General features: G+C 57.8%; 1 protein-coding gene across 4 annotated transcripts; it reads right to left on the reverse strand.

Annotated features, from left to right (window-relative positions):
• Positions 1-18: 18 nt before the first annotated feature.
• On the reverse strand, positions 19-22,030 carry ADAMTS10 (ADAM metallopeptidase with thrombospondin type 1 motif 10). Of its 4 annotated transcripts, none has more exons than XM_070373789.1 (26): positions 21,818-22,025; positions 19,584-19,664; positions 17,959-18,145; positions 17,400-17,746; positions 16,632-16,788; positions 15,120-15,337; positions 13,628-13,711; positions 13,371-13,516; positions 12,921-12,964; positions 12,663-12,768; positions 12,426-12,572; positions 12,116-12,257; positions 7,665-7,841; positions 7,242-7,387; positions 7,087-7,150; positions 6,326-6,428; positions 5,976-6,109; positions 5,756-5,879; positions 4,733-4,813; positions 4,485-4,648; positions 4,243-4,369; positions 4,016-4,145; positions 3,499-3,703; positions 3,068-3,244; positions 2,814-2,973; positions 19-795 (listed from the first exon to the last, which is right to left on the reverse strand). In XM_070373789.1, the coding sequence occupies exons 3-26, from the start codon at positions 18,044-18,046 to the stop codon at positions 686-688; spliced, it is 3,381 nt and encodes a 1,126-aa protein (XP_070229890.1). In that variant the 5' UTR covers positions 18,047-18,145; positions 19,584-19,664; positions 21,818-22,025; the 3' UTR covers positions 19-685. The 4 variants fall into 4 exon arrangements, 3 of the variants coding, with proteins under 3 accessions (XP_070229890.1, XP_070229892.1, XP_070229891.1); XM_070373791.1 differs by having other exon boundaries at positions 21-795; positions 7,734-7,841; positions 21,818-22,024; XM_070373790.1 differs by lacking the exon at positions 19-795 and adding an exon at positions 1,952-2,682 and having other exon boundaries at positions 21,818-22,026.
• Between the last annotated feature and the right edge of the window lie 726 nt (positions 22,031-22,756).

The following is a 22,756-nucleotide window of genomic DNA, read 5'->3' on the forward strand; positions in this document are numbered from 1 at the left end:
GACAGAACTTTATTGATGTAGGGCTTCCTGGTGAGGGGGTGTGTGGGCCCCAGGGCAGGGCCTGTAGCACCATCATGGGGGTAGCCTGGATGACGGGGTCCCCCTGGGGCAGGTAAGGCAGAGAATGGGGTGGGTCTTCCCAGCTCTGCCTCCCGCTTCTAGCTGGTCTGGTTGGGGGCAGGGTGTCAGGGAGGTGGTGCTAATCCCCTCCCCCATAGCGGACATAGATTTCCCCCCCCAGCTCAGAGTGGAGGGGCAGGGCAGTGCTGGGGGGGGCAGGGCACCGGCTGACCCCCTCCCCACCCCCACTCTTCACAGTACATATTCCGATCAAAGGCGGGTGTTGTGTAGGGGGGGCTCCCTAAAGGTGGGTGGCAAGAGTTCTAGGGAGAGCAACTGTTCCAACTCAAGCTCACCCTGGAGGGGGTGGTCTCTCTGTGAACTGGGAGGTGCGCAGAGGAGGGGCCGTGGGCGTGGCCAGCCCCTCTCCATTCCCTCACCCCCTCCCCCCGCCCCCAATCAGGAGCCCTGCAGGAGTTCCCAATAAATAACTTCCAGCTCCATCTCACCATTCACTCCCAGTTCCTGCCCCCTCGGGCTCCTTCAGGCTGGTCAGCTGCAGGCCTGGTTCCCCCCACCCCCAGCCCGCGCACATCCAGGGCTCGCTCCGAAGGCCGAGCGCCCTCTAGCGGCCCTGGCAGGTTTTGCAGCACATCTGGCGGAAGTAGGCTCTGCTGCAAAACTGAAATTTCAGCACCAGGGGGCAGTAGGCGACCTTGTTCACATCCTTGCACTCTGAAAGGGGCGGGAGAAGAGGAAGGGGAGGGGAATCTGGTCTCAGCGCCTCCCCCCTCCCCCCGTAGTGCGACCAATGGCTGCACACCGCTTCCTAGCTTCTCTGTGCCTTGGCTTCTCAGCTCTCAAAGTGGGGCTTCTAACAGTAACCATGTCACTAGGCTCTCTGGAGAATTTTGAAAGAGAGTGCAGGTCTGGGGCTTGGACACCGTGTTAAAATGACGAGAAAAGTGTTCCTTTTCCAATTACCCGTTTGGTGTATATAACCCTTGCTCGTTTCCCTTTGTCACACACTGGGGACCTTGAACTCCAGTGTGGTCCTTCCTCTTAGGCTATATGTGTATTCTGTGTTCAAGGTAACTGACAGTCTGTTCCTGACAATGGACCAGGGTTCTCACTTAGCAGTCACTGACGTATGACAGAGCCTGGGCTAATACAGGGCTTCACGTGGATTTAGTCTCTCTCCTTAAGGTGGTATGGAGAAGGCACTGGCGACCCACTCTGGTACTCTTGCCTGGAAAATCCCATGGACGAAGGAGCCTGGTAGGCTGCAGTCCATGGGGTCGCTAAGAGTCGGACACGACTTGAGCGACTTCACTTTCATTTTTCACTTTTATGCATTGGGGAAGGAAATGGCAACCCACTCCAGTGTTCTTGCCTGGTGAATCCTAGGAATGGAGGAGCCTGGTGGGCTGCCGTCTATGGGGTCACACAGAGTCGGACACAACAGAGGCGACTTAGCAGCAGCAGCAGCTTAAGGTGGTATTACCTCCAGTGAATATATTAACACATGCCACCACTCCTCCGCCTCTTGACAGATAAGAAAACCAAGACACAGAGATGGAAGATGAATCCAGGCAGTTTGGTCCCAGTGCCTGGAGTAAGTAACCTATAGCTGTCTATGAAATATACATTTACTTAGGTAGAAAGAGATGGGTATATTTAGAGCAGTGGTTTCCAAGGGAGGCAGTTTTGCCTCCCAGGGGATATTTGGAGATGTTTGGAAGCATTTTTCGGTTTTCACCACTGGGAGGAGGGGTACCATTGGCATCTAGCAGGGTCAGGGATGCTGAACCGTTGACAATGCACAGGGCCGCCCGCAAGACAAGGAACCTTCTGGCCCCAAACATCAATAGTGCCCGAGGCTGAGAAACTGATTGAAAGAAAAACATCAGGCAGATAATGTAGCAGATCCCTTTCATGGATCACAGCCTTGACATGGTGAAGGGATTTGCATAACAATGAAGTTATGAGCTATGCTGTGCAGAGCCACCCAAGACAGACAGGTCATGGTGAAGAGTTCTGACAAAACGTGGTCCATTAGAGGAGAAAATGGTAACCCACTCCAGTATTCTTGCTGTGAAAACCCCATGAACAGTTTGAAAAGGCAAAAAGAGGACACGGGAAATGAGCCCCCCAGATCAGAAGGTATTCAATATTCTACTGGGGAAGTGAAAGTGTTAGTCGCTGTCTTGTCCAACTCTTGTGGACTGTAGCCTGCCAGGCTCCTCTGTCCATGGAGTTTTCTAGGCAAGAATACTGGAGTAGGTTGCCATTGCCTTCTCCAGGGGATCTTCTCCACCCAGGGATCGAACCTGGGTCTGCTGCATTGCAGGCAGATTCTCTGCTAGTCAGAACCACAAGAGAAGCTCACACTGGGAAAGAATGGAGGGCAATTTTTCCATGGGGTCGCAAAGAGTCAGACACAACTTAGCGAGTGAACAACAGCAAATGTCATAGATGGAAATGAACAGGGAGGGTTAGAGTCAAGGAGGTGGTTGAAGGAATGACCTGAGTTTGGACCCCCAGAAAAATCAGGTTCCTACAACGCCTGGCACACAGTGGTACCCAATACATGTTGGCAGGCAGGAGATGATGAAAGATGGTCTGGAGGTGACAGAGAAAGGGATGTCAGTGTTTGGAGGCACCCTAGGGACAAGGGTCCCTCAGCTGTCCTAGCTATGGCATCCTCTGGACAGGGCCCTCCCAGTGCCCCTCGGCCCCCCAGCCCCACAAACCTTCCAAGCCGTCCCCCGGGGGCGCACTGTCACACTTGGCCTCGCACTGCTGTGTGGCGGGTGGCCGCAGGGCCTCGGCGCACTCGCTTGAGGGCTGCCCGGTGTGGCTGGAACAGCGCACAGGGCGCTGCTGCTGCCCGAAGCCACACTGCGCAGAGCACTGTGGGGAGTCGCCGATGAGCGGAAGCCTGGCACCGCCGCCCACCCTGCCACCCCTGCCCTGGGTCCCCGCTCGGCAGGGTGCACACGCCTACCTCGCCCCACTCCCCCGCCACCCAGCGGGCCGGAGGGCAGCGGCGCAGGTTGCAGCGCATGGTGGCTGGTGGCTTGGCCGCGGGCTGGCAATGCGCGGGGGGCAGCGTGGCGCGGTGATCTGCGCTCTTACAGAGGACCACGCGGTGGCGGAGGCCCGGCCCGCAGCTGGGGGTGCACTGCAGTTGGGAGGGGGCGTTTCATGCTCAGTGGGCACCCTGCTCCCCGCTTGAACAAGCCGTGGGGAGGATGCTGATTCAGTGGGAATGGAGGACGGTATAGCTAACTTAGGACCAATCACGGGGGGCCCACTAGGGCTAGCGGGAGTGGGGAGGCGCCTGGGGGGGCGGCACCCGACGTGGGGCCACCCCGGCCCCTCCCTGTTCTGCCTAGGGAGTAGTGGGTGGGCTGCGGGCGGGAAGGGGCGGCTGACCTCCGACCAGTCGAGGGCGGCCCACTCCGGAGGGCAGGCAGGGCCGTGGCAAGCTTCCAGTACTGGGGGGCGCGGCTGCGGGCAAGCGCTGTCGTCCAGCGCCTTCTCCTCGGCCGCCGACACGCGGCGCTGGCACACGACGGAGCGGCTGCGCACGCCTGCATCACAACTGCGGCTGCAGCGCGACCAGTTCCCTACCACCCAGCTGTGGGGGGAGGGGCGGTCTGAGACAGTAGGCAGGGCAGCACCCTGACCTCGGGGCACTGGCAGGTCCTCCCGCCTAACAACCAGCATCCTTATGGAAACTGGCACCCGAATGCCTGCTGTTCCCACCACCCCACACCCCAAACTCAGAACATCTTTACTCTGGACCCTCACTGGGGGCAGGGAGGCACATCAGGGAGCACCACTGCTCTGAGTCTGACTCTGGGACACCCCTGTCTGCACCTTAGGGAGCCTTGACTCCTCTGATCCCAGGAGCCTGTCGCCCCGGCCCTGCAACCCCACCGGCACTCACTCAGGTGGGCAGGGCTCCGTGTTGCAGGCACGCTGCCTCTTGGGCAGCTTGCTGTGGGCGCTGCAGTGGTGGGGGGCCACGGCGGAGCTGTCCAGCTGATTCCGACACTCTACAGCCTGCACCTGGCTGCCTGGGGGCGGGTGACAGGCCCGCTCAGCCCTGCCTGGCCCAAAAGGTCAGCCTGGTAACCAGAACCTGCCCCATCCCGTCCCACTCCTGGGTCTCACCGCCTGCACACTGGGCTGAGCACTTGGTCCAGGGTGCGTAGTGCCAGGAATAGGGAGGCAGTGCATCACGGGCAATGGGTGCATTGAAGCGGTAGCGGAGGGCAGGCAGTTCAGTTTGGGTCAGTACCTGGGGTAGCAGCGGTGGGGGATGGGGGGTGGGGGAGAATCAAATAGAAGCCAAGTTTGAGATCCCAAAAGGATGCTAACGTCCTCCTGCACCGTGCTCCCAGCCCTGCCATTACCATGACGATGAGAGATGCATTAATGGGTCCTAGGGCTTCTAGGCTCTGGGTCTGATCCGGCCCTTGTCGGAGCTGAAAAGTGGTTCCGGCCAGGGGCAGGCGGTGGGGCTGGGGGGTCCCGGGCAGCCCCTCCAGCAGCAGGGACTCCTGGTCTCCCTTCAGGGCTGGGGGACAGCAAAGAGGTCAGAATTCCAGCCACACTGATACCCCCGCTAACCCCAGTCCTCATTCCCCCACCTCTGGCTCACCCAGGTGACTGAGGGAGAGGTTCAAGTCCTGGATGAAAATGTGGACGGAGCCTTTGGGGATCCAGACGACTTCCTCATACCCTGGAGAAGGGAGTTCAGGTGTCACAGGCTTGGTCTGTCCCTGTACCTGCCTGCCCACCCCACCCCCCACTCCTGGTCCCTGATGACAGCAGGTAACCATTACTGTGCTAAGCGCTTACAGAGAGGCCCACTGTGTCTCTGGTTCTGTTAAGTAGACACGTCATCATACCCACTTTACAGATGACAAAACTGAGGCTCAAAGAGATGAAACAGCTTGCCTAGGTTTTATAGCTAGGAAGTGGTTCAGCTGGGACTTGAACTCCAACTTTCTTACCTCTCAAACCACTAAAATGGTCCAACCCACCCCCACCCTAAGACAAGCAGCAGGACTGAGCTTTGGGCAGAGGGAAGGGGGTACCATGGGGTTCCTGAGCCATATACGGTGACTCGATGGTTTTAGCAGTCAGAGTCAGGTTGCAGTGGGCTCCATCACTTACGACCTGGATGATCCTGGGCCCCTGTGGACCCTCTATCCTTGCCCACCTGCATCCCCCATGCATACTGGTTTAACTGCCTGTCCCCTGGACGCCACACTTGGGCTTCAGTGGCTGTTTGGGCCCTTAACACTTTCCCACTCTCACCGCCCCCCAAACACTCCCTGGGGTCTCTTTCCTTCAGCCCAAGGCTGGGAAGCCCTCGACTTACCACACCCTGCAGCTACCCTTGCCCCTAGTAAGCTTTGTGGTCTGGCACAGACAGCCCCTCAGTCCCCTTGGAGAGTCATGCTCCTGGCTCCTCAAGATGGCATGAGACCCTCAGGATGGGGCATGGGAGAGATTTAGGTACCCACCCCCTGGGATGCTTTCAATGTGAAGGTTTAGGCACCAGAGCCCAAGCCAGTTCCTGACTGTGACCTGGGGCACTACTCCTGAATCTTTTGGGGTGAACTGTGCCCCCAGCTGCCAAATGGGGGAGTGTAGGAGAGAAGCTGGGGTCTCTCACCAGTCCCAAGCAAGGCTGGGCTGAAGACCCCCTCGATGGTCTCGCAGGCACTCCCGTCACCCCCGCACACTCGGCACTTGTCCTCTCGGAGGTCGGAGCCCAGGACGCGGTCGCAACCTACGTGCTGGGAAGGGCAGTGGTGGGGGAGGGGGTGTCAGGGAGCCGCCTCCCACCTCCAGCCACCCGCCTCCCCTGCCCTCTCTCTGGGTGTCCCCTCCACCTTGCACTCGCCGCTGACACAAATGTCCACTGTGTCCGGGCGGCAGGGAGTCCCGTCCACCACAGCTGCTGCCCTCTCCGTGTAGAAGTTGAAGCCTTCTGCTAGGCATGTGAGAGAGCAGGCCTTCACGCCCCCTGGGGGGCACAGCCCCATTAGACCAAAGGCCAGACCCCAGACCCAAAGAGGATGGGCAGGTTGAGCAGAGGAAGTGGGGTCCCCGCTGTATAGTCCAGGCACTCATGGGCACTCTGGTTCCTTGGGAGAGGGGCTGCTCAAGACAAAACCCATGATCCTGCCTCCACCTGCAGCTGTCCCCCTCCACTCCACGACCTTCTCAGTTCCCTGCTCACCTCCCCGGTATGTCTTCCATGTGTAGAATTTTCCACGAAAGGGGACGCTGTCAAATTCAGAGCACTGCATTTCCCTGAAGTCCTGGGAGCCTGGGGGACAGTCCTGGGGGGCACCAGAAGGGAGAAGTCAGGAGGCCAGGTACGGAGTATGGGGGGATGTAGTTAGGGCAGAGGCCCAGAGGCTGGAGAACTCATGCTCTGAGACTGGAGGCAGGGAAGCCAGGAAGGAGGCCTGAGGGACAGGTGCCTCTGCAATGGGAGTAGGTGACTCACTCGAGTTTGTGGGCAAGCTAAGAATGACACCTGGGTTTCTGGCTTCAGACCATGGGGCCTTTCTTGAGAGAGCGGGCCTAGAAAGGAGTCAAGCACACTCTTCATGAGCGTGTGGGACTTGTGGCTGGGAGTTTTGGACAGGAGACGGTGATCCCTGGTCAGAAAGGAATGCAATGAAAACCTGGCCACTGGATTGGCAAGGAGCACAGGGTCAGCTTTGGAGCAGGGGTGGGGCTTTGGTGGGGAGTAGAATTGGGCAGTAAAGGAAGGGGCCCGTTGTGGCTGGTGCGAGATGCATCTACTGCAAATGTGTGAGCTGGAAGGAGCTGGGACCCAGGACAGGTGTGGGGAGGGCCCGGAACGGAGCGGGTGGCCGCTGCAGGTTCCAAAGAGATGGTGGCCACCCGGTCAGAGCTCACTGGAAACTGACTTATGCCTTTCTTTCCTCGTGTCAGAGGGACCCGGCTTGAGGTCCTGGGGGAACTCGCCTCGGTGTTGCAGGAGCGGTGCCTCCGTCTCTCTCCCAGGCAGTACTTGCCCCCGATGGTCGGCCTGGAAGCGGGGGCGGACAGGAGAGAAATGGGGCAGGGGGGACGGGGGGAGGGGCCGCCCGCTTCTCCTGCAGAAGGGCCTGAGAACTGACCTGGGGCTGTCGCAGTGTCGGCTGGAGGAGGACACGCCGCCACCGCACGTCCGGCTGCAGTCACCCCACGGGGTCCACGGGCCCCAGGCGCCGTCCACGCCCTCCGGCCTCGACCCGAAGGGAACGCAGACCCGCTTGTAGCACCACTGCGGGTGGGATGATGAGGCAGGTGAGTCGGACTCTGCAGTCTCGAGGCCTTGGCGATCATTCCCACCCCCTCCCCAGGCCCACAGCTGGAGCTCTAAGCCCTCGGGGGGTGGGGCGAAAGGGGGAGGATGGAGGTGGGGTCTGTAGACCTGGATAGTACAGGGTGACGTGGGGGCGTGGCCTAAGCACAGTCCCCAGCAGTGGGTGGAGCTAGTATTGGGCCAAGCATGCAGGGCGTAGCCTGGGAGGGGTGTGGCCTCGGGCAGGGGGCGGGACCTGCAGGCAGTGGGCGTGGCCAAAGCCGATGGCGGGCCCCGGCGGTGGCCCAGGCCGGTCGAGGCTCACCCCCTTGTCGATGGTGTGTGTTTGGCACAACGTGCCCTCGGCGGCCGGGATGCTGTTGGTGATGCACCGGTTGCTCTTGCTCAGACACCACAACTCGCTGCAGACCTCCTGCGGGCCAAGGTGCCCGCTCAGGCTCGGACCCTCCCTCCCACCTTCCTTGGGAGAACCCAGGCGACCCGCTCAGTGGGGCTCCAGCCTTCCTTTCCTGGGTTTCTTTTTGCAACTACTGGCAGGGTATAGGAAGGGACCTCTTCTCGGGCTATAAGCAGCTCTTATCAAACACCTAGTGAAAGTGAAAGTCGCTCAGTCGGGTCCGACTCTTCACGACCCCATGCACTATACATACAGTCCATGGGAATTCTCCAGGCCAGAATACTGGAGTGGGTAGCCTTTCCCTTCTCCAGAGGATCTTCTCAACCCAGGGATCAAACCCAGGTCTCCATCATTGCAGGCAGATTATTTACCAGCTGAGCTACAAGGGAAGTCCTATCAAACACCTAGGAGACCCTCAAACTCCCTTAGGCACTATACTCTCCATTTTACTGTGGGAAAACCAAGGATCAGAGAGGTAGGGTCACTTGCTAGAGGTCATACAGCTACTAAGGAGGCAATCTGGATTCTATCCCAGAACTTTAATCGATAGCTGGGTCTACGATCTAATCCCTCTGTAGTTCAGCCCCTTCTTTAGTAGCTAAGTCCTGACCCACCCTTGCGACCCCATGGATTGTAGCCCAAGCCCATGGATTGGGCTTCCCAGATGGCACTAGCGGTAAAAACCCTGCCTGCCAATGCAGGTTAGATGTGAGAGACACAGGTTCGATCCCTGGGTTGGTAAGATCCCCTAGAGGAGGGCATGGCAATCCACTCCAGTATTCTTGCCTGGAGAATCCCATGGGCAGAGGAGCCTGGCAGGCTGCAGTCCACGGGTTCACAAATAGTTGGACACAACTGAAGTGACTTAGCACACAGGCCCTTCTATGCATGGGATTTCTGGGCAAGAATACTGGAGTGGGTTGCCATTTCCTTCCCCAGGGGATCTTTTTGGGAGTTCAACCCCTGGCACTTCCCAAATTTCTAGAAGGAAACTTGGGACCGGCTGAGGAATAAGGAAGAAGGATGCTGGATTTCTTTTTAGAGTGGGCAAAGCAGCCCACCTCAAGAGCTGTGGTTCTGAAAAATCCAGGCTTGATGATGGCTCAGGTCAAGGGCCCCACCTCTAACTTTTTATTCCCCCAGCAGGTGGTTCTTATTGTTTCCCCAACCTAAACTGGCGAAGCTCCTCAAAGTTTTAATCTATGGAAGGTTGAGAGGGGATAAGGCCAGGCTAGGTCTGTGTGGAAAGCTGCTCTAGTTCTCCCAGTGAAAAATCAGCCCATCTTCTTCCTGAGTCTTACTTGGGCTGGCCCAGACCCTGGCAACCCACTCTGGTACTCTTGCCTGAAAAATCCCATGGACAGAGGAGCCTGGTGGGCTACAGTCCAAAGGGTCACAAAGAGTTGGACACGACTGAGTGACTAAACACACAACACAAAGACTCTGGCAGCAGGTCCTGTCCATGGCAGGAAGCTGGATCAGTCCCAGGGAGCCATTCTGACCCTTTAGGTCCAGGTTAATTAATATCCCTGGACAAGCTTTACTGGGTTCAGGTGTGGCCAAATCTGACCTTCTAGCCTACATCCTGTTCATTTCCTAGAGTCTTGCCTCTGAGATGTGGAAATCCTTCTTGCCTCATTTTACAATCACATGTAATCTTCTCTTTGAACCTGATCCTCCTAAGCTTTGAAGATTTGGGATTGGACCCATCAATGGCTGTAGGAAGGGACGTTTCCTGTGTCAGCCTCTGAGACAACTGCACACATATGAGAAGCTTACAAGGTGGTCCTCAAACTTGCTCCCTCAAAGGATACTCTCATCTTAAAGACTCAGCCTGGGGCTTCTCTGGTGGCTCAGTGGTAAAGAATCTGCCTGCCAATGCAGAAGTCATGGGTTCAATCCCTAGTCTGGGAAGATCCAACATGCCTCGGGACAACTAAGCCAGTGTGCTGCAACTATTGTTCCCGGGAGCCGCAACTTCTGAGCCTGTGTGCAGCAATCACTGAAGCCCATTCACCCTAGAGCCTGTGCTCTACAACAAGAGAAGCTCCTTTAATGAGAATCCTGGGCACTGCGACAAAGAGTAGCGCCTGCTCACTGCAACTACAGAAAACCCCGCACAGCAATGAAGGCCCAGCACAGCCAAAAATAAATAAATAAATAAATAAAATTATTTAAAACAAAACAAAACAAAACAACACCTCAGCCTGGTTTTCTGGCTTCACTTGGGTTATATTCTCCTGGCCATTTGTCAAAATATGACAGATCCCACTTCTGACACCTCTTAAAGAGAACTGCCTAGTCTAGCTCTGCTTATCCTCCTTTCCACAAGGACGTGCCATGGTCTGTAAGAAATGAGCCCTGGGTCTCATTTAACTCTGGGAGACTTTAACTCCACCACTGATTTGCAACACATCCCCCCTCTCTGGGCCTTGTCTGTAAGATGGGCCTTGCCTACATATGCCTGACAGGCATGTGACGACAGAGTCAGTATGAAAGGGCTTGCACAAACATCTTGTTACAGAGTGATAAAGGCCGCGACTACCTCCGGACCATGCCTCAGGTCCAGCTCTTTACACATATTAACTGAGTTACATGTAGTCCATTATTTATCCCTTTGCCAGGAGGACCCAGAAGATGTTCCTTGGAAAAATAAAAGGAAAAGTCTATGCAACATACAACCAGCAGTGGTCTGTGCTTGATAATCTGGCACTTCCTCCACCTCCCTACCTCATTATAAACTTTGGATTCAGAAAAAAACCTCGACTCAAATCCCGGCTCCACCATGTTCTCGAACTGTGACTTTGGGTAAGGCCTTCTTCCTATTCCTCAGTCCGTCCCCCCCGCAATGTGTGGCTGTCAGGATTGTCAGGAGTTTAACTGAGATGATAGGTATGGCATGCTGGACCTGTAGTGGGCATTCAGTAAGTGTCTGCCATCACCGTCACAGTTAGGACCCCTGGGACACAGCAGAGGCTCAAGTGGCTTCTGAATTCTTTAGAAATTCACTAGAGGGAGCCAAGCTGGGTGGAGTGGGGTGGCAAGAGTGGGTTAAATATAAACGGATCAAGGGGCTTCCCTGGTGGTACAGTGGTTGAGAATCTGCCTGCCAACGCGGGAGACACGGGTTTGATCTCTGGTCTGGGAAGATCCCATGTGGCAGCTAAGCCTGTGCGCGCAACAACTACTGAGCCACCATTCTAGAGCCTGGGAACCACAGCTACTGAAGCCCATGTGCCTAGAGCCTGTGCTCTGCAACAAGAGAAGCCACTGGAACGAAAAGCTCACACACTGCAACGAAGAGTAGCCCCCGCTTTCTGCAACTAGAGGAAGCTTGCACACAGCAACAAAGATCTGGCACGGCCAAAAATAGCTAAATAAGTAAATAAAATAAATCTTTAAAAAGATTTAATGGATTGAGGGTTTCTTTCCCTGTCTCGCACTGGAATAAAGTGAGGGCTTTTAACACCTCCCTGCTCCCTGTTTGGAGTTGACACAGCCTCAGCTTGGACATTCAAACTGATCTTTTTGAGTCTTGAAGATGTGAAGGGCTGCGGCTGGGCTATTTGGGGTGAGCCTGTAACGAGTTGGGGAGCATGTTCAGGGAATTGGGGAAGATGGGCAGGGGAGGGGCAGGCCCTAGATGAGCCGGGGGTCCCTGGTGGCTGAAGAGGGAAGCCAGTGGGGCACCAGTTTCCTGGGAGGAGCTGGGAGGGCACCCCCAGCTCGCTTCTCTTTGGGTGGATGGGGCTTTGGGAGCTGAGCCTAAGCCTCAAGAAAGAGTGGGGCGTGATCAGGAGGCTCAGAGCTTGTCCAGCTAAGGACTGGGGCCAAGAGATCTTGTGAACCAGTCAGCGGGGGATGCAGGGAATGAAGACAGGGTGTCCCTGGAAGCCTTTGTCCCATTTTTTTGCCAAGTGGGGAAGATGGTTCATCCCCTGGGAAACTATTTCCACCAAGTCTGGATGTTTGGTTAAAAATGGCCCCGTTAGGGATCTTGGGACTTTGGTCCTGCTGCAACAGAAGGGGTATCCCCCAGGTTCTCCCCAGCTCAGCCCCCAAAACAGGGGTCTGGAGAAGCAAGGGGATCCCATTCTTGTCCTTGAGCACTGAGATTGCGTGTGACATTTGTATAACCCTCCCATCCATCTCTGTCCCCGAACCCGCCACTGAGGCTCACATCCCTTCCCAGCTCTCCCATCCCCACCCCTGTCCCCACCCCACCCCTGACCCTGGTGGTGGTGGGCCCCCTCCCCTCCCAGGAAGGAAAGCAGGAAGGCTCTCTCTACCCCGTATTTACACTGACGCGATTTGACTCCATGCTGGAAGCGGCACTGCTCATCCGCGTCGTAGGCCTGGCCAGGGGCCACGGTTGGGTACACGAAGTCCTGTCTGGGGGGCCGGTTGTTCAGGCAGAGCCCCAGGCCTGAGCTGTGGAGAGAAGAGTGCGGCTGTCACACTGGAGGGCTGCAGGCCAAGCACACAGGGGCCCTGGGGAGCAGCCCTGAGCGTATCCCCCTCCTCGGAGGCAGCCCCTCTCCCCGCAACATGAGTGTGAGACCCTGGGCGGGATGGGCAGGCGGGCGGGCAGATCCTCACTCCAGAAAGCTGGTGATGTAGTCGCGGCTACAGGAGGACCACACGAACGGGTTGGTCTTCATGGTGATGTGAGCCGCCATGAGCTTTGCTGGGTCCTGGCCACGGGCCCCGCAGCTGTTGCCCACGCCGTCGTGGTTCATGCCAAACCTGGGGACAGGGCCAGTGAGCAGCTCCACCAGGTGCCGGGCGACACTCCCTGCTCCTCCTGCCCGCTGCCTCCCGTGTCCCCGGCCTCACGTGTGTCCGATCTCGTGGGCGATGGTGAACGCCGTGGCCAGGCCGATATCTTCGTTAATGCTACAGCTTCTCTCTCGCTCGCACATGCCGCCCACAGGGGCCAGGCCTGGGGAATGGGCGTGGGGGTGGGGCGGGGCTGGGGGCTCAGGGCTGTGTCTGTCGGCTCTGTCCACTCTGCCAGGTCCCCACCCCCACCGGGGCCAGTGTCACCCAGCCCACTGCCTTCAGAGGTGCCTGAAACCCAGGGGACCCGGGTACCTAGTGTGCCGCAGGGTTTGTTCTTGTAGATGCAGATGTCATAGCTGTGGGAGGAGACGGAGGAGTCAGGAGGCTGGGCTGCCTCCCTAAGGGCCGCCCTCCCTCAACCCTCTCACGGTTGAGTCCTGCCCCTGAACCGAAACCTCATGCTCTTCTCCCAGCCAGCCTTGGAGATGCTGGGGTGCACAAGTGGCCGACTGAACAAAGGACAGAGTGAGGGATGCGTCAAGTGCCCAAATAGATCCCCACCTGCCTCCCCACATTCTCAGGCTTGCAGCAGCCCCTCCCCTTCCCTGGCTCCCCGACAGGGCGACCGGACAGTCCTGGTCTCTCCCATCTCCCAGCAGAAGTGACCTCTGCTTGGACCTGGGCAATCCCCTGGACCATTTGCTCCTCCCCCGGCCCCCTCCCCAACAGAAGGCGCCCCCCGGAGCCTTCCTTGCCCCTCACCGCGTGATGAGCACTGCCGTGTCATGGTTGGCCACACCGTTCTCCGGAATGGCATTGCCATGGCCACTGCGGTTCACGATGGACTTCTGCCACTTACAAAAGCTGTCCAGGGACTTCCCGGCGTGGTGGGTAATCTCCAGGGTGGGCTGAGGATGGACAGAGTGAGGTATGCGGGTACCAGCCACCCAGGGGGCAACGCAGGCAGTGCTGAATTCTGTGGTGGTGGAAGGTGGGGGAACCTCCCCCCACCCCCGCACCTGGTCCTCCGTGAGCAGGATGAGGCGTGTTACCAGGATATTAACGATGTTTCCCAGACTCGAGTCCTGGAAAAGTTTGGCAACCTGACCTCCAAGAAACAAGAGAGACCGAGTCTTAAGAGGGGCCCAGAATAGGAAACAAAAAGAAATGAGGACAACAGCTTGTATCAATCAAGAGCCTACTGAGTGCTGGGGCTCAGGCTATGCCTGCCGCCCAGATCTTCACAGTAGATATTAGTATTCCCATTTTACAGATAAGCCACCCGATGCTCAGAGAGGTCAGGACGCACAGCTAGTAGGTGCTGAAAGTGGAACTCCAGTCTGGCTAAGCCTTCCTGCTAGCGTTTGTCTTTCTGACTCAAGCCCCCAGCTCAGCCTGTCTACTTGTCCTCCATCCTCAAGGCCCACCCAACAGCTGCCTCTGCCCAGAGGCCGCCTGAAAGATGTGCACATCTGGCCTCATTCCATACTGTCTGAAGGCACCGATTTGAGCATCACCACTGGAAAGTGGATGTGTGGAGGCTGGAAGCTCTGGAGCCAGTGGTCAGAGGGGAGGTGGATGACTGAGGCCACTCTGTGCAATGACCTTGAAGCCCTGAGCCATCACCATCCCATGTGGAAACTCCCCAGAAACCCTGGCAGGTTTGAGGAAACTTGGAAGCCCAAGGAAGGGAGGCAGAGCCTGGGCAGAAACCAGTGGGGTTAGGCATGATATTATGTCTACATAATAGGTCATCTGTCTGTGCTAAACTTTCTCTCTTCCCTTTTTGCTTCAGTGGAACAACAGCATCACTCATCAAACCCTGACTACATGCCAAGTTGTCTAGCTGTCTTCCCTCCCACCACAGCTTTGTGACAGGTACTATTAGAATCCCATTTTACAGAGGCGGGAACTGAGGCTCAGAAAGGTCCAGAGTCTTGATCAAGATCCAAGATGGGCGCCAACTCTGAGTGTGAGTCAGCCAGCTCATCTTGTATGAATTTACAGGAAGGTGCTCGGGTGAGCCCTGCATGCAGAGAGACCACGCCCATAAGTGTACTGCTAACCTCAACAAGTACCTGCAAGCTGCCTGTTTAATTTTATACAGTAAACAATTATAGGGTAAGTACTATGAGTTAGGTGTATGGTGAGCACTTGAGCAATTCACTGTATCCACGTAGCCTTATGAAGTTGGTACTATGATTAAACCCATTTTACAGGTGGGTAATCCAAGGCAGAGAGGCAAAGTAGCTTGCCCAAGGGCACACAGTCAAAGATTGGCAAAGCTGAGACTTAAGGCCAGGTTGGCTAGCTCCTGAGTTCATGCTCCTAACCACTGTGCTAGGCTACTTTCACTAACAGGCTTTCTTTCTGAGTCACCCTGTCCCCTTCCCATTCTGTTTCACTGGCATTTGATCAGTGATGGGGGGGATGGTGACAGCCCTTTTCCTGACTCTGGAGGTGGGCTCCACATTTTTGGGGGTCCATGTCCAGGGAGGGGGAGGCACTTACAATGTTCATGATGGCCAGCACGTACTGTTCCACATCCCGGCGTCCGTGGTAGGCCACCATCATCTTGTCAGCCACCACCAAGGTCTCCACGTAGCGCTCTCGGCTGACGGAGCGCTTCAGGCCTGGTTGGCCACGCTCTGTTTCATTCCCGAGGGGCCGGGCAGGTGGCGGTTTCAGGGTGCGCAGCCACCAAGGCCGCCCCTTCCACGGTTTCTCATCTGGATGGGCAATTTCTGGTCATTCTGCTGCTTTCTCTAGCTGTCCGAGTCCCTGTCTGACGGTTCATCTGCCTGTCAAACACCTCATTCTTTTGCTCTTGGTTCTACAGTGGTGAGGCTGCCCCACTGCCAAACTCATTGGTCGAACAGCCACCCAGCATCCCATGACAATTAACATGACCATGCAGCTTCCCGACAATTCTACTGCCCAAATAGAGGTGTGTAGCAGCCTGCTCTACTGCCAGAACTGTGTGCTGGTATGGCTCCCTGGCCTTCTGACTGGGCAACTTTTTACTCACCCTGCAGCCCAACTGTCTGGCTGTAGAATAATCCCCCTGCCTGACAGTCTTTTCTGATCAGCTGTCTCACTGGTCATCCAACTATGACACCACTTTTCTGTTAGTACAACCCACTGTGGTTGTGTGTCTGCCACGATATGCTACTTTGAGACTGTCAGCTATGCAACTAACAACATTCCAGTGGTCTGTATTTTCACGGACAGAGATTATTGTTTTTAGCTCTATGACTATCCTGGTGAATCACTGATGTCCAGCTGGCTCCCCTAATGGCTTAAGACAGTAAAGAATCTGCCCACAATGTGGGAGACTTGGGTTCAATCTCTGGTTTGGGAAGATCGCCTGGAGAAGCGAATGGCTACATACTCCAGTATTCTTGGGGCTTCCCTGGTAACACAGATGGTAAAGAATCTGCCCACAATGTGGAAGACCTGGGTTCGATCCCTGGGTCGGGAAGGTTCCCCTGGAGATGGGAAAGGCTACCAACACCAGTATTCTAGCCTGGAGAATTCCATGGACTGAGCAGCTTGGCAGGCTATAGTCCATGGGGTTGCAATGAGCTGGACACGAATGAGCAATTAACACTTTACTTCCTTTCCCATCCCCTAAATATCTGATGTTATAACTGTCCCCCTGCACATCTGGTTGTAAATCTGATCTCCCAAATGGTGGTTAAGTTCTCCTGACATTTTCCATTGTGCAACTGCTCCAGTATCTGCTACCACTATCCCGCTGCTTAACTGTCTGATCAGACGATAATCCCACAGATGGATGGTTTTACAGCACCTGGCTGGCTATCCGGCTGCCTTTCTCACTCACTGTTGGGCCATCGGACTCTGGAAGTGACAGATGGGCTTGTCCACTGCCTACTGCCCTGCTGACCGTCTGCATTGCTCCCTGCACGCAGCTGACCTTCCAGGTGGAGGGACGCCAGCATGCACCTCTATCTTGAGGCACAGGTATTGTGCCTCTGCCCAGCCCCAGACAGACAGCTGTACCTCTCACTCCACAGGCTGTGTCCAGGTGAGGGTGACGCAGAGAGGAACGCTTATATACCACGTGGGGGCCACTCTCCTCCGGTCCCCGGTGCCCCTTGGGCCCCCCTTGCAGGGGCTCGATTAAGTATTCTTCTTCATCTGCCACAATCAGGCCGTGCTGGGGGTCGGGAAAGTGGGACAGAAGGTTCGGTCAGGTTCCGGGTCCCGGGACCCCTGGGGCCCTATCTCTGTCGTTCTGATTTGATTCCGTTTTACTTGGTTTACGCTGCTACTGCCTTTTCAGTTTCTTCAGATGGGTGTTCAGCTCATTAATTTTCAGCCTGACCTAAGGCTACACATTTTCTTCTAAGTCCTGCTTTAGCTGCATCTTAAAATAGCTAATCCTCTCGGTTAGCTCAAAATGTTTCAACAACTCCCACGGAAGGGGACTTCCCTGGTGGTCCAGTAGCTAAGACTCTGCACTTCCCAGGCAGGGGACCCGGGGTCAATCCCTGGTCAGGAAACTAGATCCCACATGGAACAACTAAGAGTGTGCGTGCTGCCACTAGAGATGCGGCATGCACGATGAAGATTAAAGATCCCGTGTGCTGCAACTAAGACCTGGCGCAGCTGAACAAAGACAGAAAGGAAGAAAGAGAGGGGGGAAAAAAAAGTTGGAATTAATAAAAACCCCTGCCACTGTGATTCCTTCTGTGACCTATGTAAGTGTTTTTCTTAACTCCCAAGCTTGTAGGCGTTCCTCCCTATCTCCCAGAACCCTCCACTCACCAGGCCCCCGCAGGTGCTGATGGCCACGTGGGAGCTGCTGGCCTGGCCCTGCAGGTGGCCCGCGTAGAGGCAGTGGGGCCGGGCGGCCCTCTGCCAGGCCAGGCCTTCTCGAGTCCAGTACTCCACGGACACGTGCCCCGCCAGGAGGCGAGGGCTGTGGGTCAGGTTTAGCAGGAAGTGGGTGCTGGGTGCGGCCACCTTGTAGAAGAGACGGGACTCTGCTTGAGGTCCCGTGCCCCGACGCTGCCTCCGGGGGGCCGGGGGCGAGAAGGCCAGCAGCGCCCCGTTGTGGTCCACTCGGGTGGGGAAGGCGATCTCATAGCTGTCTAGACTGGACAGGAACTCATCTATGGGTGAGGGTCAGAGGCCTGGGGTGGGCCCCGGGAAGGAGCCCTGTGTCCTGCCTGCTTGGCTGCAGGGTGAGTGAGGCTGGCTTCAGTGGCCCCTGAATCTGGGTCACTGGCCGCAAGACTCTGGCCTCACCAACCCCAGGGCCTCCCCAGTGCCCACGATCCCTGTTCAGTTCCCACTGCCACCCCCCACCCTGGGTTGGGCCTACCTTGAGACCGGAAGGCGTGTGTGACCTCGAATGCGAGGCCCAGCCCCAGGGCGAGGGCCCAGTGGAGGATCTGGCAGGCGGGAGCCATAGAGGCCACGTGTCCACATGTCTCTCCCCAGCCCCGGCTGCTGGCAGCCCATGCAGCGCTGCCTTCCCTGTTCACAGCCTGGACAGCATCACCGGGCTCCTGGGAGGCGAAAGGGTGGGGAGCTGGGTCAGGGGGGCCTGGCCCTACTGCCGGCTGGAGCAGTGCCAAGGTCCCTTGCCAGGTGGACAAGGGCACCTGCAACCAACCCTCTTCCCAATCCAGGTTTGAAGACTCTGAACGCATCTCTAGCTCAGCAAACTCCCTCCCCTTCCCCCCACGCCCCCAGCATCCCCCTTATCCTCTTAGGACAGCTGAGGATCTGGACTCCACGAGCACCTACTATGTGCTGGCTACTGGCCAAGCACATTCATCTCCATGATAACCCTTAGGATTCATTCATCAGGTGGTGACTACATAATATAGGCTTCCCTGGTGGCTCAGGTGGTAAAGAATCTGCCTGCAATGCAAGAGACACAGGTTCAATCCTGGGTCGGGAAGATCCCCTGGAGAAGGGCATGGCAACCCACTCCAGTATTCTTGCCTGGGGAATCTCATGGACAGAGGAGCCTGGCAGGGTACAGTCCATGGATAATATGAATACAGTCTCTGCCCCACTCCCCCCTCAACCCATGGGACTCAATCTCCCAGGAGCAAGATGACAGACCAGTAAATGAAGAGACACATGATTCAGATCAGGCCATGCTCTTTATGAGAAATAACCGAGAGGCTTGGAAGTGGAGGTGGGAGGATGAAGAGACAGGAGAGGGTGTGCCAGGTGGAGGAGCAGCAGGGGGCAAGGTCCCGGGGGCAGGGAGGAGCTTGGTGCGGACCCACGACCCCGAGGGCCAGCGCAGGAGGACCACAAGGGGAGAGGGAGACTGGCCTGGGACACATGAAGGTTGGTCAGCGTGCATTTTCAACCCGGAGGAGACCCAAGGCCAGTGCTTGGTGCCCCTCCCACCTTGGGTGAGGGGTCCTGCCTTGGGAGTCTCTGCCATGGGTAGCACCACTCACCCCACCCTGCATCCTGATCTCTGTTCCCGTGACCTCTCCTCCACCCTGCCCTTCCAGCCTGGCCCTTAGTCCCGCTTCCTCTCATTTCCGATTCTTCCTCGAAGCTTCAGGCCTGCGGGGCAGGTCTGTTTCTCCAGCATCTACCCTGGTCTGTTTCTCCAGCATCTACCCTGGGCCAGCCTGCCACAGACACCGCTCTGGGCCACCGCCCTGTGCCAAGCCCTCCACCCCCTCCTGTCTCCGCCCTCCTCCTCCTCCTCTGTGCAATTTCCCCCTTAATCACACACTGTCTTGTTTTCTTTGCAGCCTGGCCAAGTCTGAGAGTTGATCCCCAAACAGGGCAGTTCAGCTCCTGAGGGATGAAGCCAGATAGATGCTGACTTAGAAGCTGACCTCTCCCCTCTTCTGATTGGAGCCCCTCGGCCCAGCCCAGTGATGGGGAGCTCACTCTCACACTTTGTGTTGCTCTTTTCAGACAGGCTGATGTTTACCCCAGGGGTTTCTTTCTCCCCCTCTTGTTTACCTTACGGGGGCTTCAGTTGGTGGCGCGGTGTCGAACCCTTGTGTGCGGGTCCCTCTGGGCCTCAGCGCCTCTTCTGGGAGCCTGGACAGGGTGGGAAGGGGCAGTGAGGAGAGAGGAGCTGGGGCTGCAGTTCAGGGGTCACTGAGGACACCTTCTCCCCAGCCCTGGTCAACCTCCCTTTGGCTTTCATCCTCCCTTGGTTCCTAGCCCCCGTTCCCCCAAAGTTCCCTCCTCCCCCACTTCTGTCCCCCTCTCCCACCCCACCCCCATCTCCTCTCCTATTCCATCCCTGACTAGCTCTGGGATTCAAGCCCTCCCTGTGTGGGGGTCCCTTGAGCCCCTTCCTGCCTTAACCACCTCCCCATGTCCAGGCGGCAGCATTCTCACTGCAAATGAGGCTGGAGCCCCTTGGCCTCACCCCAGTCCTGTCTCTCCTCCTCCTCCTCCTACTCCTCGCACTGCCAGGCCTGGTACAGTCCTCACCTCATTCCTCTGAAGCTGGGCCCCTCTCCCCAACAACCTCACCCGCCTCTGGTGCTTCCAGCTCAAGGGGGTGTAGTGGAGAGGGTGGAGGACCCAGCACAGGTGATGGGTGGGGTGGGGTGGGGTGTGGGGTGGGAGGAGCCTGGGAGGGTACAGGTACGAAGTGTCTACCAGGGGGAGGCCAGCATCTGTAATAGGGGGACAGCCTGTGCAGGGGGTGGGGCCCATGAACAGATTGGCTGCTCTGGGGCAGGGAAGAGAGGAGGCCAGGGGACAGGTAGAGGATTCCTGGGCCTGAGCCTCTAGGGGTGGGGGCAACAGCATGTCAGCAGGGGGTCCCCCCAAGCTGCATGTGGGGGGTGATCACACGTCTGCGACTGGGTGACTTTGTGTGTGGTGTCTGCCCATGTGACCCTGCGCGCGGCTGCAGGAGTGTGTTTGTGTGTGTGTGTGTGTGTGTGTGTGTGTACCAAGGCCTGGCCTTCCCCCCAGCTCCTCCTCCTGGAAGGCAGGAGGGAGGTGGCCGGTGTGGGGGAGGGTGCCAGCTCGCTGGAGGCTGGGGGAGGAAATGCCGGACGGAAACCGCCTCTACGGAGACTCCATCCCATCCTGGGGATCCTGGGGGGACCCCCGCTGCTCTACATCCAGACTCCAGGGCTGAGCTGGGGGCCAGGGCCACAGAGCCTCCCTGTGGAGGCCAAGGCCGAGATGGAGGCTGCCCTGGGGCAAAGGCCAGGCAGGAGTCCCTGCCTGGAGAGGAGAGCAGACAAAGGCCCAGCCCGGAGGAGGCCGGCACCCAGGCACCCGGTGGGTACGCAGCCAGCCGCTAATTAAAGGCCCTGAGCCCCTGGCTGGAGACACCGGAGACAGACCTCCGTCTCCGAGGCCCCAGTCACCAACTCAGGGGAAGTGGGCGGCGGCCCTCCCACACCCAGACACACACACACACACACACACACACACACATATACAGAGACTTGAGGGTGACCATACCTGTGCAGCAGGGGGACCAACAATCAGACACCCCAGACCCACAAGACAACCCCCCTACTCAGTACACACTCACACATCCCAACACCAGAGACACAACCACAGACTCCCCAGATCTGTGTGCATACACACTCATTCACACACACACCCCACAGACAGACACACACACCCGGGCCTACGTGCACAGACACGTACACACTCAGAACAGACCAGGAACACACTCACACAGTCCTGCAAGCCTCGAGACCCACCAGATGTATGTACCCACAGGCGTTTACACACTCCTTACACCCTGACACACACAGGGAGACACGCCGGCAGATGTGTGCAAATACACACTCATCCGGACACTTACCCAGGAGACACTGAACTCCGTGCACACATTGGCTTACGCTCACACTTCCGCGGATACACAACACCCACATCACACATCACACACAAGTTCAAACACAGCCAGACATTCAGATTTTCACGTAGGCACACAGGCGCCGACACACGGCATTTATACAGACGTGGATATCCACATCCACACACACACACACACACACACGCACACACGGAGCAAACAAACCCAGACAGGAGCTCCCAGGACCTCAGGGGCGCGCTGAGTGTCGCACACGCTCAGGGACATCACACACCGCTGCGGCCCCCACGGCCCGACGTCCCCCGTCCCGCGGCCCAGGGACACCCCCGGGCTGCGACGCGGACGCACAGGGTCGCCCGCAGCCCCCCGGCCCGCCGCGCCCCGCCCGCTCCATTACCCGCGGCCGGCCGCCCGCCCGGGCCTCCGCCTGCTGTCCCGCCGCGGTCTCGCCGGCCCGCGCGCAGGAAGGGAGGGAGCGAGCGCGGCGGCGTGGCCGGGGGAGGGGGCGCGGGGACGGCACTTCCTGAGCCGCCTGCCAGGGTTATAAAAAACCCCCAAACCGCGCGCCGCCAGGACCCCGCCCGCCGCCGCCCGGCCTGGGCCGCGGGCTGGACCCGAGCCAGGGCCCCGGGAGCTCGGGCGGCCCCGCCCGGACCGGCGCCCCGCCGTGGGGGCGGGGGAGGGGTGGGGGAAGAGGGGGGTGACACAGTGGGGGCGGGGACAGTGGGCGGGGGCTGGGGGAGCGGAGGGGGCGGAGGAGTGGGGGAGGGGAGGGTCAGGGTATCGGGAGGGAGGGAGAATTAGGCAGGGGTAAGGGAAACGGGGAAAGGGGAGCAGGGGGCTGGTCGGGGGAGGGGGAGATGGAAGGGAAAGAGGCGGGGTGAGGGAGAGGCGGCAAAATCGGGTGGGGGGATCAGAGGCAGGGAAGGGGGAACAGGGAGGGGGAGGGGAGGGCCCACTCCCTCGCTAGCATCCACAGCGTCCACAACAGCTGTTATTTATTGAAGGCTCCTCCTCGCTCAAGCAAGCATTTATTGGGCGCCTCCCGTGTGCCAGGCACAGTGCCCAGGGAGGCTGGATCCATCTCAACCTGCTCCCTCCCAGCTCTACCCTCTGGGAGTTTGACCAGCCCTAAGCCTGGGCATGGCCTGACTGGGCCCATTTCACAGAAGAGGAAACTGAGGCCAGACAGTGGGGGGAGAGTGAACGCTCTCTGAGAGTAGGGGTCCTGTGGGTTTTGGACACCCCTGGGTCAGTGTGCCATAGATGAGCTAATGTATGAACAAGGGTGACCTGGAAGGTCAGAGCAAGGTTGGGATTCAAACCCTACGTGGCC

Source organism: Bos mutus, chromosome 7, assembly GCF_027580195.1.
Source record: "Bos mutus isolate GX-2022 chromosome 7, NWIPB_WYAK_1.1, whole genome shotgun sequence".
NCBI classification, from domain to species: Eukaryota; Metazoa; Chordata; class Mammalia; order Artiodactyla; family Bovidae; genus Bos; species Bos mutus.

Excerpts from the sequence above, each read along its gene's own strand:
- ADAMTS10 (XM_070373789.1), bottom strand. The coding sequence starts at position 18,046 with ATGGCTCCCGCCTGCCAGATCCTCCACTGGGCCCTCGCCCTGGGGCTG. Across the intron at positions 13,712-15,119 it reads TGCTGGCCATCATGAACATT|GTTGCCAAACTTTTCCAGGA; the intron begins GTAAGTGCCTCC and ends CTTGGAGGTCAG. Across the intron at positions 12,769-12,920 it reads CAAACCCTGCGGCACACTAG|GCCTGGCCCCTGTGGGCGGC; the intron begins GTACCCGGGTCC and ends CCCATTCCCCAG.